This window comes from Thalassophryne amazonica, chromosome 19, assembly GCF_902500255.1.
Source record: "Thalassophryne amazonica chromosome 19, fThaAma1.1, whole genome shotgun sequence".
Taxonomy (NCBI): Eukaryota; Metazoa; Chordata; class Actinopteri; order Batrachoidiformes; family Batrachoididae; genus Thalassophryne; species Thalassophryne amazonica.
Window position 1 is genome coordinate 27781370 of NC_047121.1, and position 13997 is coordinate 27795366.

The 13997-nt window shown below is 39.6% G+C and overlaps 1 protein-coding gene across 3 annotated transcripts in view; it reads right to left on the reverse strand.

Moving 5' to 3' along the window:
* Positions 1-13997, reverse strand: part of mipol1 (mirror-image polydactyly 1) — a 168784-nt gene that overhangs the window by 80176 nt on the left and 74611 nt on the right. For 2 of the 3 annotated variants that reach the window (XM_034195481.1, XM_034195479.1), the window contains one exon: positions 13783-13924. In XM_034195481.1, the coding sequence (XP_034051372.1) occupies positions 13783-13924 (142 nt within the window). The remainder of the gene's footprint in view (positions 1-13782; positions 13925-13997) is intronic. The other variant, XM_034195480.1, reaches the window with a different exon arrangement.

The following is a 13997-nucleotide window of genomic DNA, read 5'->3' on the forward strand; positions in this document are numbered from 1 at the left end:
TGATGATGACAACGTTAACAAAACACAACTATTATTATTATGGTTAGCTGAGAGATAATGATTCTGACAATGAACATTAACAATAAAACAACTATTATTATGATGATTATTACCATATCATTATTATTAATTAGCTTCGTAATGATAATGTCAACAAAACAACTATTATTACTTAGATTATTAATGATGATTATGACAATGTCAACAACAAAACAACTATTATTATTATTAGTTAGCTTATTAATGATGATTATGACAATGTCAACAACAAAACAAATATTATTATTATGATTATTACCACATTATTATTATTATTAATTAGCTTTGTGATGATGACAACAATGTCAACAACACTATTATTATTATTATTAGCTTAATGATGATAAATGGTAAAATAGTAAATGCATTAATATAGCGCTTTTCCATCTGCATCAGACGCTCAAAGAGCTTTATAAATAATGCCTCACATTCACCCCGATATGAATGTGCTGCCATACAAGGCGCTCACTACAAACCGGGAGAAATAGGGGATTAAAGACCTTGCCCAAGGGCCCTTAGTGATTTCCCAGTCAGGCTGGGATTTGAAATGAGGATCTTCTGGTCTCAAGCCCAACGCCTTAACCACTAGACCATCACCTCTCCCAGCGATGATGACGATAATATTAACAAAGCATAACTATTATTATTATGATTATTACCACATCATTATTATTAATTGGCTTTGTAATGACGACAATGTCAACAAAACAACTATTATTATTATTATTATTATTATTACTATTACTTAGCTTAGTGATATGACTATGGCAATGTCAACAACAACAAAAATATATTATTATTACCACATTATTATTATTATTAGCTTAGCGATGATGACGATGATGTTAACAAAACAACTATTATTATGATTATTACTACATCATTATTATTAATAAGCTTTGTAATGACGACAATGTCAAACAAAACTATTATTATTATTACCATTACTTCCATTCATTCCATTTTCCATTTTTTTTTTTTTATATAGCGCCAAATCACAACAAACAGTTGCCCCAAGGCGCTTTATATTGTAAGGCAAGGCCATACAATAATTATGTAAAACCCCAACGGTCAAAACGACCCCCTGTGAGCAAGCACTTGGCTACAGTGGGAAGGAAAAACTCCCTTTTAACAGGAAGAAACCTCCAGCAGAACCAGGCTCAGGGAGGGGCAGTCCTCTGCTGGGACTGGTTGGGGCTGAGGGAGAGAACCAGGAAAAAGACATGCTGTGGAGGGGAGCAGAGATCGATCACTAATGATTAAATGCAGAGTGGTGCATACAGAGCAAAAAGAGAAAGAAACAGTGCATCATGGGAACCCCCCAGCAGTCTACGTCTATAGCAGCATAACTAAGGGATGGTTCAGGGTCACCTGATCCAGCCCTAACTATAAGCTTTAGCAAAAAGGAAAGTTTTAAGCCTAATCTTAAAAGTAGAGAGGGTGTCTGTCTCCCTGATCTGAATTGGGAGCTGGTTCCACAGGAGAGGAGCCTGAAAGCTGAAGGCTCTGCCTCCCATTCTACTCTTACAAACCATAGGAACTACAAGTAAGCCTGCAGTCTGAGAGCGAAGCGCTCTATTGGGGTGATATGGTACTACGAGGTCCCTAAGATAAGATGGGACCTGATTATTCAAAACCTTATAAGTAAGAAGAAGAATTTTAAATTCTATTCTAGAATTAACAGGAAGCCAATGAAGAGAGGCCAATATGGGTGAGATATGCTCTCTCCTTCTAGTCCTCGTTAGTACTCTAGCTGCAGCATTTTGAATTAACTGAAGGCTTTTTAGGGAACTTTTAGGACAACCTGATAATAATGAATTACAATAGTCCAGCCTAGAGGAAATAAATGCATGAATTAGTTTTTCAGCATCACTCTGAGACAAGACCTTTCTAATTCTAGAGATATTGCGTAAATGCAAAAAAGCAGTCCTACATATTTGTTTAATATGCGCTTTGAATGACATATCCTGATCAAAAATGACTCCAAGATTTCTCACAGTATTACTAGAGGTCAGGGTAATGCCATCCAGAGTAAGGATCTGGTTAGACACCATGCTTCTAAGATTTGTGGGGCCAAGTACAATAACTTCAGTTTTATCCGAGTTTAAAAGCAGGAAATTAGAGGTCATCCATGTCTTTATGTCTGTAAGACAATCCTGCAGTTTAGCTAATTGGTGTGTGTCCTCTGGCTTCATGGATAGATAAAGCTGGGTATCATCTGCGTAACAATGAAAATTTAAGCAATATCGTCTAATAATACTGCCTAAGGGAAGCATGTATAAAGTGAATAAAATTGGTCCTAGCACAGAACCTTGTGGAACTCCATAATTAACTTTAGTCTGTGAAGAAGATTCCCCATTTACATGAACAAATTGTAATCTATTAGACAAATATGATTCAAACCACCGCAGCGCAGTGCCTTTAATACCTATGGCATGCTCTAATCTCTGTAATAAAATTTTATGGTCAACAGTATCAAAAGCAGCACTGAGGTCTAACAGAACAAGCACAGAGATGAGTCCACTGTCCGAGGCCATAAGAAGATCATTTGCAACCTTCACTAATGCTGTTTCTGTACTATGATGAATTCTAAAACCTGACTGAAACTCTTCAAATAGACCATTCCTCTGCAGACAATCAGTTAGCTGTTTTACAACTACCCTTTCAAGAATTTTTGAGAGAAAAGGAAGGTTGGAGATTGGCCTATAATTAGCTAAGATAGCTGGGTCAAGTGATGGCTTTTTAAGTAATGGTTTAATTACTGCCATCTTAAAAGCCTGTGGTACATAGCCAACTAACAAAGATAGATTGATCATATTTAAGATCGAAGCATTAAATAATGGTAGGGCTTCCTTGAGCAGCCTGGTAGGAATGGGGTCTAATAAACATGTTGATGGTTTGGATGAAGTAACTAATGAAAATAACTCAGACAGGACAATCGGAGAGAAAGAGTCTAACCAAATACCGGCATCACTGAAAGCAGCCAAAGATAACGATATGTCTTTGGGATGGTTATGAGTAATTTTTTCTCTAATAGTTAAAATTTTGTTAGCAAAGAAAGTCATGAAGTCATTACTAGTTAAAGTTAATGGAATACTCAGCTCAATAGAGCTCTGACTCTTTGTCAGCCTGGCTACAGTGCTGAAAAGAAACCTGGGGTTGTTCTTATTTTCTTCAATTAGTGATGAGTAGAAAGATGTCCTAGCTTTACGGAGGGCTTTTTTATAGAGCAACAGACTCTTTTTCCAGGCTAACTGAAGATCTTCTAAATTAGTGAGACGCCATTTCCTCTCCAACTTACGGGTTATCTGCTTTAAGCTACGAGTTTGTGAGTTATACCACGGAGTCAGGCACTTCTGATTTAAAGCTCTCTTTTTCAGAGGAGCTACAGCATCCAAAGTTGTCTTCAATGAGGATGTAAAACTATTGACGAGATACTCTATCTCACTTACAGAGTTTAGGTAGCTACTCTGCACTGTGTTGGTATATGGCATTAGAGAACATAAAGAAGGAATCATATCCTTAAACCTAGTTACAGCGCTTTCTGAAAGACTTCTAGTGTAATAAAACTTATTCCCCACTGCTGGGTAGCCCATCAGAGTAAATGTAAATGTTATTAAGAAATGATCAGACAGAAGGGAGTTTTCAGGGAATACTGTTAAGTCTTCTATTTCCATACCATAAGTCAGAACAAGATCTAAGATATGATTAAAGTGGTGGGTGGACTCATTTACATTTTGAGCAAAGCCAATAGAGTGTAATAATAGATTAAATGCAGTGTTGAGGCTGTCATTCTCAGCATCTGTGTGGATGTTAAAATAGCCCACTATAATTATCTTATCTGAGCTAAGCACTAAGTCAGACAAAAGGTCTGAAAATTCACAAAGAAACTCACAGTAACGACCAGGTGAACGATAGATAATAACAAATAAAACTGTTTTTTGGGACTTCCAATTTGGATGGACAAGACTAAGAGTCAAGCTTTCAAATGAATTAAAGCTCTGTCTGGGTTTTTGATTAATTAATAAGCTGGAATGGAAGATTGCTGCTAATCCTCTGCCTCGGCCCGTGCTACGAGCATTCTGACAGTTAGTGTGACTCGGGGGTGTTGACTCATTTAAACTAACATATTCATCCTGCTGTAACCAGGTTTCTGTAAGGCAGAATAAATCAATATGTTGATCAATTATTATATCATTTACCAACAGGGACTTAGAAGAGAGAGACCTAATGTTTAATAGACCACATTTAACTGTTTTAGTCTGTGGTGCAGTTGAAGGTGCTATATTATTTTTTCTTTTTGAATTTTTATGCTTAAATAGATTTTTGCTGGTTATTGGTGGTCTGGGAGCAGACACCGTCTCTACGGGGATGGGGTAATGAGGGGATGGCAGGGGGAGAGAAGCTGCAGAGAGGTGTGTAAGACTACAACTCTGCTTCCTGGTCCCAACCCTGGATAGTCACGGTTTGGAGGATTTAAGAAAACTGGCCAGATTTCTAGAAATGAGAGCTGCTCCATCCAAAGTGGGATGGATGCCGTCTCTCCTAACAAGACCAGGTTTTCCCCAGAAGCTTTGCCAATTATCTATGAAGCCCACCTCATTTTTTGGACACCACTCAGACAGCCAGCAATTCAAGGAGAACATGCGGCTAAACATGTCACTCCCGGTCTGATTGGGGAGGGGCCCAGAGAAAACTATAGAGTCCGACATTGTTTTTGCAAAGTTACACACCGATTCAATGTTAATTTTAGTAACCTCCGATTGGCGTAACCGGGTGTCATTACTGCCGACGTGAATTACAATCTTACCAAATTTAGGCTTAGCCTTAGCCAGCAGTTTCAAATTTCCGTCAATGTTGCCTGCTCTGGCCCCCGGAAGACAATTGACTATGGTTGCTGGTGTCGCTAACTTCACATTTCTCAAAACAGAGTAGCCAATAACCAGAGTTTGATCCTTGGCGGGTGTGTCGTCGAGTGGGGAAAAACGGTTAGAAATGTGAACGGGTTGGCGGTGTACACGGGGCTTCTGTTTAGAACTACGCTTCCTCCTCACAGTCACCCAGTCGGCCTGCATTCCCGGCTGCTCGGGATCTGCCAGAGGGGAACTAACGGCGGCTAAGCTACCTTGGTCCGCACCGACTACAGGGGCCTGGCTAGCTGTAGAATTTTCCACGGTGCGGAGCCGAGTCTCCAATTCGCCCAGCCTGGCCTCCAAAGCTATGAATAAGCTACACTTATTACAAGTACCATTACTGCTAAAGGAGGTCGAGGAATAACTAAACATTTCACACCCAGAGCAGAAAAGTGCGGGAGAGACAAGAGAAGCCGCCATGCTAAACCGGCTAAGAGCTAGTAGCTGCGCTAAGCTAGCGGATTCCTAAAAACACGCAAAGTGAATAATGTGTAAATAATTTAGAGGTGATTCAGCAGAAGGAGTGCTTTAGTTAAGGCACGTGAAGATTAGACTGGGAAACAAATCGTTATCTAGATAACTAGATCAATCTAACTGCGCAGATTAAACAGCTAACAGATACAGCAAAACACCGCTGTGCTCCGGAACAGGAAGTGATACAATACCGCAGTGAGAGCCAACCAACTACTGTATGTAAATCAGTAGCTTAGTGATGATGATTATGACAATGTCAACAACACAAATATTATTATTATTATTATTACCACAGTATTATTATTATTATTATTATTGTTGTTATTATTAATTAGCTTTGTGATGATGGCCATGACAATGTCAACAACACTATTATTATTATTAAGCAGCTTTGTCATGATGGTGACAACAACATCAACAAAACAACTATTAGTATTAGTATTATTAGTATTATTCTCTGAAGTTGATTTTATTTTGAGATCAGAAGCAGTGAACTCACAGTAACACTTGTTTCTCAGTGTGAATTAATTCTCAGTTTTAATAACCGTTCATTCAGCTCTACAGTAGATCTTTGTACCAGCAGACTGAGGGGGGCATTTCAGAATCTTCCCCTTTCTCCAGTCCCACCCTCCAACTCTTCCTGGGGCACCTGAGGTGTTCCCAGACCAGATGGGATAGATAATCCCTCCAGCATGTCCTGGGTCTCCGCCTGCATCCCATCCCATTTGGACACGTCCAGAATTCCTCTACAGGGATGCATTGAAGGAGCAGTCTGATCAGATGTTAACCCACCCCAACAGATGTGCAGAAACACTGGCTGGACTGTGGGGTACCTCAGCTTCTAACCCTGTACCTGAAACGTACCAGATGCACTGTGAGGAAACAACTGCTCCAATTCAGACTATAACAGACACAATGATTTCAGTGAAGGATTGTAGTCACCAAAGTGCAACATGTGTCTCCATACCAGATCAGCTGTGGTGTCCCCGAGACAAAAAAAAAAAACTTAGGAGAAACCAAAGGACTTATGATTTGAGTCACAAGTATAAAAGAGTAAGCAGGACATGCGATGTCAAGCAAGAAAAATTATTTATGAAATTAATGAATATAAAACATTTATAATTAACTTGAACGCATCAACTCCTGCTGCCTACATTTGCCTGCAGTGGACTGATCGTACAAATGTGGCTCAGTACGTTTTTAGGTTAATATTTTGGGAGAAAGACGTTATCACAATGGGGGCCTGGGAAACCTACTATTGTGCTTAAAGTTGTACGGCCTTTGTTTGTTTTTGCTTTTTAAGATTTAAGTCATAAAACAAATTCAGATTCAAAATCAGATGCCATGACCTACATTTGGTAGCAACGTCATAGATCATGTCATAGCATCACGCCATAGCATTCTCACAAAGTTTGGGCTTCCCCCGAGCTCATATGTGCACACACGTGCTTCCTCCTGCAGTCTGTCTGCATGATGGCAACGAAGGAAAAAAAATTCATTATGGAATTCCCCCAGATAAATATGTTCGCTTCATTAAAACAAACTGTGATTTTGAAACATATTACAAAAATAAACCTACATTATAATGCTTGGATTCAGTAGAAACTAAATTTTGTCATGTCTGTCAAATTTGAAAGGCCGTACAGCTTTTAGGATCGTTTGGGAGCTTTCCGACGCGTTCTTTTAAAAATAACTACTTTACAATATATTCATATAGCAGGGGTGATGGCCAAGTGGTTAGTGCACTTAGTTTCGGTGCGGCAGGCTCCCGGTTCAAATCCCACCCCTGCCACATTTCTCCATGTAATGTGGAGTTGCGTCAGGAAGAGTATCCGGCGTAAAACTTGATCCACCTCAGATTTGCTGTGGCGACCCCAAGTGCAAACAAGGGAACGGCCAAAGTGACTTACTTACAATATATTCATATAATATTTTAAAAAGATGAGGCTGCATATAAATATGAATCACTGCTCCAGTTGTAACTACTTCTGAATTTTGCGTTTAATGCCTGCTATTAATCTGTACTCCCTGTTTCTCCATAAATGTCACAAACACGTGGTAGCCAAGTAGTTAGTGGCTTATTTTTAGTGCGGCATTTCCCAGTTCAAATCCCACCCTTGCAATCTTTCTCCAAGTAATGTGGAGTTGTGTCAGGAAGGCCATCCGGTGTAAAACTTGTGCCAAATCAACATGCATATCCACCTTGGATCTGCTGTGGCGACGCCGAGTGAAAACAAAGGAGCAGCCAAAAGGACTTACTTTATTACTCTTTCAGCCACACACTGTGATATTAGCCACAGCAAACAAGGATATCATGTTGCGGTCTAGAACTAGAATATGTCACATATTGTATCAAATAATTTGGCTTTAGCACATAATTTTCACACTGAACACCTGTCCTCTTATTACACTTAGCAATGGTGGCTCTGTTGTGTGCCTGAAAACCATGTCTGTCCATTCCAGCAATATAGTTCAGTGGTCAAAACCCCCCAGGATGACTGGGCCCACAGCAACATGAAGCTGCTCACCAGTTTAACTGCAAGCTGCCACAAATGTCTGGAGCTTGTCTGTGACTGTCAGTGTTAAATTCTTGACAGAGGTTCCTGGAAAAATGACCCAACCAACCCAGAAAAATGACCTCAGAAGTATCTGACATCGTTGCGTATTTGACTGCGTTGTCTCTGAAAATGCTCTAAGTTGATGTCACATCCCTCTGGTCAGCTGCATTTAGGTTTATGACTTTTACTGTGAAATGTCGGAAATGTTTTCTTCATGTCATGCGTGAAAGCAGTTCTCCACATAACAAATTATAGAAACAGGATAAAAACACCAAAATGGCTACAAAAACAATAATGTTGACCAAAAACAGGTGATTTGGTCAGACTTCCTGCCAGTTTTTATCTTTGTTTTAATTAAAATGGCATTTCCTGTACAGATACATTCCCCTACAAAAAAAATAAAATAAAATAAATTAAAGAAATAAATATTAAAATAAAATAACATAGAAAATCATCACCAAAATCACTGTAAAATGAGTCACTCTTTCCAAATGGAGCTATTCTATGGTGTAAATTCCTGTTTTTTGTTTGTTTGTTTGTTTGTTTTTTTACATGTAATATGCATATACAGTATTGTAAACTAAAATTATCTTGGTGATTTGGTCAGACTTCCTGCCAGATTTTAATCTTTGTTTTTAATTAAAATGGCATTTCCTGTGCAGATGCATTCCCCTACAACAAAAAATTTTAAGAAATAAATATTAAAAGAAAATAACATAGAAAATCATCACCAAAATCACTGTAAAATGAGTCACTCTTTCCAAATGGAGCTATACTATGGTGTAAATTCCTGTTTTTGTTTTTTTTTTTTTGTTTTTTTACATGGTAATATGCATATATTGCAGAATAAAATGATCTTGGTGATTTGGATCAGGTGATTTGGTGAGACTTCCTGCCAGTTTTTAATCTTTGTTTTACTTAAAATGGCATTTCCTGTGCAGATACACTCCGCTACAAAAAAAATTTAAATGAATATATTAAAATAAAACAACATAGAAAATCATCACCAAAATCATTGTAAAATGAGTCACTCTTTCCAAATGAAGCTATTCTATGGTGTAAATTCCAGTTTTTGTTTGTTTTTTTTACATGGTAATATGCGTATATTGCAGACCAAAATTCCACTTTTTTTCTATTTTTTTCCACATAAAAAGGGTGAACCTTTCGACCCTGTGGTGCAGTATTTCACCAGCACTGAAAGATGACATGGTCCAACTACAGACAGCATACTTCAATCTACCCTCATCTTACACATCTGCAGCAGCAAATGCAAAAGTAGGAGAGACAAAATAATGATCCACTTCCAGTCTGTTAAAGCACAAAACCAAACTAAGTCTAAAACTCTCCAAATCTTGTCCCAGTGCCACAAGCTGAGGTAACATACATAAACAACAATGTATCCATGGTACAGCAGGAAACCTCCTGGTCCCTTTGCTGGGGCTTGGAGGCCCGTGATAATGAAACCCTTTGCTTTTTGTTCAGTCAGCCAAGTGTCTACATTCAATCCCCTGTTTTTGGCTTGATAGCTTGGGGGAGGACAATTTGATGACTGACGTTGACGTGTACACGTGGGGAATCATACTCTCTGTGGATTCTCGCCTCACGTCTATTTAACTCAGACTGTGTCCACACCAAAATTAAATCACTTTGTTTTATACACTGACGTGCGCAAGGAAACCCAAATCTGCCCTTTCCCTGTTCTTTCATTCAACAACATCCACACTGTGGATGACTCTGTCATTTCTTCAGGATGAGGACACACACAGTAACCGTTCTGTTCATACTTTACTCATTAAACTCTCCTCTCAGTCCTTCTCTTCCTCATCATTCAAACTGTGTTAATATAGCAGGAGTGAATATTCTGTTGTGTTTGCATATTTTCTGTTTTTGTTGCCAATCAAGGGCAAATAAACCAGTGATTTGATAAATCTGATACATTTGATGAATAAATCTGCTAAGAAGCGGCGTTGGCCTTAGTGGTCATCAGACGTAGGGTTTAGAAGTGAAAGAAACTAACAAACAAGCCAAGCTACAATGAAGACTTCAGCCACAAGTGATCCTTGAGCTGTGCAATGTGGACCAAAAATCATATCCCGGTGTCACCAACCGAACGGTCCCCCCTAAAAATCAGTCTGCCCTGCCTTCACTGTGCATGCATCATTTCTGTGCGTCAGCTGCGGTTCACTGATTATCAACTCGTTTCTGCTTCAAACTGCACTCCAGTCATCATCTATCTCAGCGACAGATATTGGAAGCTTTTGTACAACAATCATTTCCACATAAATTCAGCATTATTTCATCATAAAGATAGAGGAAGCGATCAGAGCGCCGCAGGTACATGAGCTGCTACCTGCTACATTCACTGCGCCTCCGTCATTTCAAAGCATCACCGATTATCGCTTTGTTTCTGCTTAAAATGGCCTCGTTTCTGCTTAAAACTGACTTTAGGATGATTTAACAGATTTTAACCTTCTCATCTGATGCTTAATAATCAGATTATTCCCTTTGATCACTTTGTGTGTAGAGACTCAGTCTCAGACGAGCGGCTGGGCTCCGAAATGATGCAGAAACAGTAAACAGTGAACAATGTTTTTGAGGTTTTTTGTTTGTTTGTTTTTTTACAATAAGTACAACAAATTTATGCTAAATGATTGGAATGGATAAGTTACCCATAAGGGGAAGGACACCAGTGTTAATTGATTCTTGGCTGTCAGCCCACCTTTCTTTAACCAAAAGTTAAATTCTCAAATGAAGAAATGGTTGAGACTTGCCACACATTTGAGCACCTTTAGTCACCGTCTAGCGAGTGATGTGAGCATTTCAGGGCTTCTGTACATATCCTACATGAAACCCAAAATACTAGGGGTGTCGGAAAAAATTGATTCACGTCCGAATCACGATTCTTATTTATTACGATTCTGAACCTATCCAAAATGTCCAAGAATCAATTTTTAAAAAGCTTTTTTTTTTTTTTAAACCTTTTCTTGCTTACTTGCTGTGTGTACTGTTTGTCAGGCAATGGATTCCGTACTACAGCGTCCCCGCGAGGGGAGGATCCGGCGTGCTTCAAACATTCGTGAGCTGCAGCTTAGCATGGCGGACGAAGAGCTAATTCAGCCAGCACCATCTTTGCTGAAGGCAAAAGTTTGGACACATTTTGGATTTTATTATTTGCTGCGTAAGAAGGAGCTTGACATGACTTATGCAGTGTGCAAAATCTGCAAAATGAAAGTCAAGTACTTCGGAAACACTTCAAATCCGCAAGCCCACATGCGACGCCATCACCCAGAGCTAAAAGAGGGGAGCAGCGGTATCTGCCGACGACTGACCAGTGCTTCGCTAAACTGCCAGCCAACTCTGAACGAGCAAAGCAGATAAGTAAATTTACATCTAGAATCACTTGATTAACCTTGTAAAGCTGCATTTTCTTAAACATAAACATTTTTTAAGTAATATAACTATTTCTCAGAGCTCTTTGAATCAAAAATCGATTCTGAATCAAATCTTCACCCCAAGAATCCGAATCGAATCGTGAGTTGTACGATTCACATCCCTACAAAATACAGTGTTAAAAATAAAAGGCATTTATAAATGTCAGACATGCATGATTTGTTTTGTTTCTTTGTTTGTTTTGCCAGGCAGATCTTTGACTTTCTGGTATTAATGTATAACCCCCACCCCTTCCACCCAACCACACACACACACACACACACACACACACACACAATTTCTGATTAATCCAATGTGGAGAATATTTTGGAAAAGATCTGGCTGAAAATGGTGCCTTCCCAAATTTAATCAAATCTGTGTAACTATGCTCTTTCAGACTACAACATTTTTCTGAGTCACAAATGAAGGTACAGTCCTTCACATCTCTGAGGAGACTGAATTTGAGCAGGAGGTGTCCCCAAGCTCACTCCCAACTCTAAAGAAGACTTCATTCTCCTAAAGTGGGATGAAAGGACTGCTGCTGTGAGAATTTTCTCTGAGGAGACAATCCTTTCTTGTATTATCACAAACTTACTGTCAAGCATTTTACTTACATCAAGAACAACACAGTAAACACCACACTCAAGCTTCCGTACAAAAAAGAGAAGACTAAACAAAACAGTTGTGCAACTCCGGATTATTTTAATAGACTAATTTTTTTAACAATTAACTGTAAAGTTGTTTGCCCTACGTAATAAAAAATTTTCATGATCCCATTTGTCTTGTTTTTTTGTTTTAACAGTTGATAATGTTTCACTACTCTGAGTCTGCTCCCTTTTGTATCTCAACTGGACCTCACATGCATCTCTGTTCAATAGACTTACCTTCACACATCATATGTCATCCTACCTAATTATCCCATGAAATATCAAACGTAGGTCAACAACCCGATAATGCACTGTACAGCTGACTCTAACGATAGTTATTTGTGAAGTTTCTGTAATGTTCTAAAGGAATTTAGTTTTGCAATCTTCCAATGTTCATATATTTGATTTTTTCCCCCATTTCTGTAATTGCTCGTAGAGTTGGTTCATGTTGATGTATTCCATCAATTATCAGTTTAAAGAGTTTATACAGTTTATATAGTTTATGTTTAATCCAGATATTACAGGTCACCATGCGGTTTAAAAACCGATGTTGACGTCTGTCTACCAAAAAACATAACAGACAGTGAGGTGATGCCTCCTAAAGCCATCCCAAGGTCAGAGTCTAACAAATCATTTCAGTTTCTGTTCTATTAAAAGAGGAGTTCAACTTTGTTTTTTTAACGTGGGGCCTATGTTTCGTTGTAATTTAGTTAGACTTTTTCCATGGGATAAAAACTATTTTAATTGGTCTAATATTTAGTTTAAACATAAGTCAACCTAGTCATGGTGGGTGCCCTATGTCAAATGCCCCAACTATAACTGCAGTAGAGGACAAATGCCAATTCCCATATAAGACCGCCACCAGGGCAACATCAGACAATACCACTGAGCATCATCATACCCACTGTGGCACAAAACCCAGTGGGAAGCACCTTCCATCCACCAGCACCAGGCACACATCTATGCCATCAAAACCATCAGCCATCTGGAGGGTTACCCACATTGCCCAGACAGGGCACATGCCACTACCCCACAGCACACATAATAACACACAAGCATGAACACCTTCCTCTGCTGTGAACCAATCACAGGCCCTTTCTTCCAACCCCATCCACTGGGGACCACCACCAGACAGCAGAACCATCAAACACCACCATATCAGGAACCCATGTCCACAGAGCGAATCCCTGCCCAAGGGCACCAGGGGGCACCCAAGGGCCACTCCCAGAGGCCCACAGATGTAAGGCGAGGAATTCCCAAATGGTCCTCAAACACCCACCATCTCCCGGCCTTAGGTAAGTACAGAGACCCCGTGCCTGCAGAGCTAGTCCCTCCCCAGAGGCAGCAGAGGGCATACAGGGGCCATAAACATCCAGGGATTCAGATATAAGCTCAGGGAATCACACACGGACCAATCAGCAGACCAACGCTCAAAGATATTGAAGTCAACAAAAACAGCAGAAAGGGGCTGATCTTTAGATCTGAAAAATTAGAACAAGCCAAAATGTGTCTTTTTTTTTTTTACCTCAAAAAAGAAAATCCATTTTTGTATCGCATTTCTCCAATTAAGGTAGACAGTCAAAGGTGTTTCACATTTTCACATACACCAACATTGAGGTGGGTTCTCTGTCCCTCATGTCGTCTCAAGTAAAATAATTACATTTTCAGAATAGCTGATATTTTCTGTCAATCGTGTGTGTGTACGCGCTCGCATGCATGTACTTTTCATACTCTATGGCGGCGGTCTGTTGCAGGTGACGGGCGCGAAGCAAAGCCTCGTCTCGCTCCTCATTGGCCAGCAGGAGTCGTGACATCAGAGCCTGGTCTCTGTCCTTCTGAGCAGCCAGCAGCTCCTCCAACACCGCTGAGGAGTAAAGGAGAGAGTTTCATCAGCACGAAAGAGGAGTTAAAATGGAATTACTCTCCCCTCGCCACCT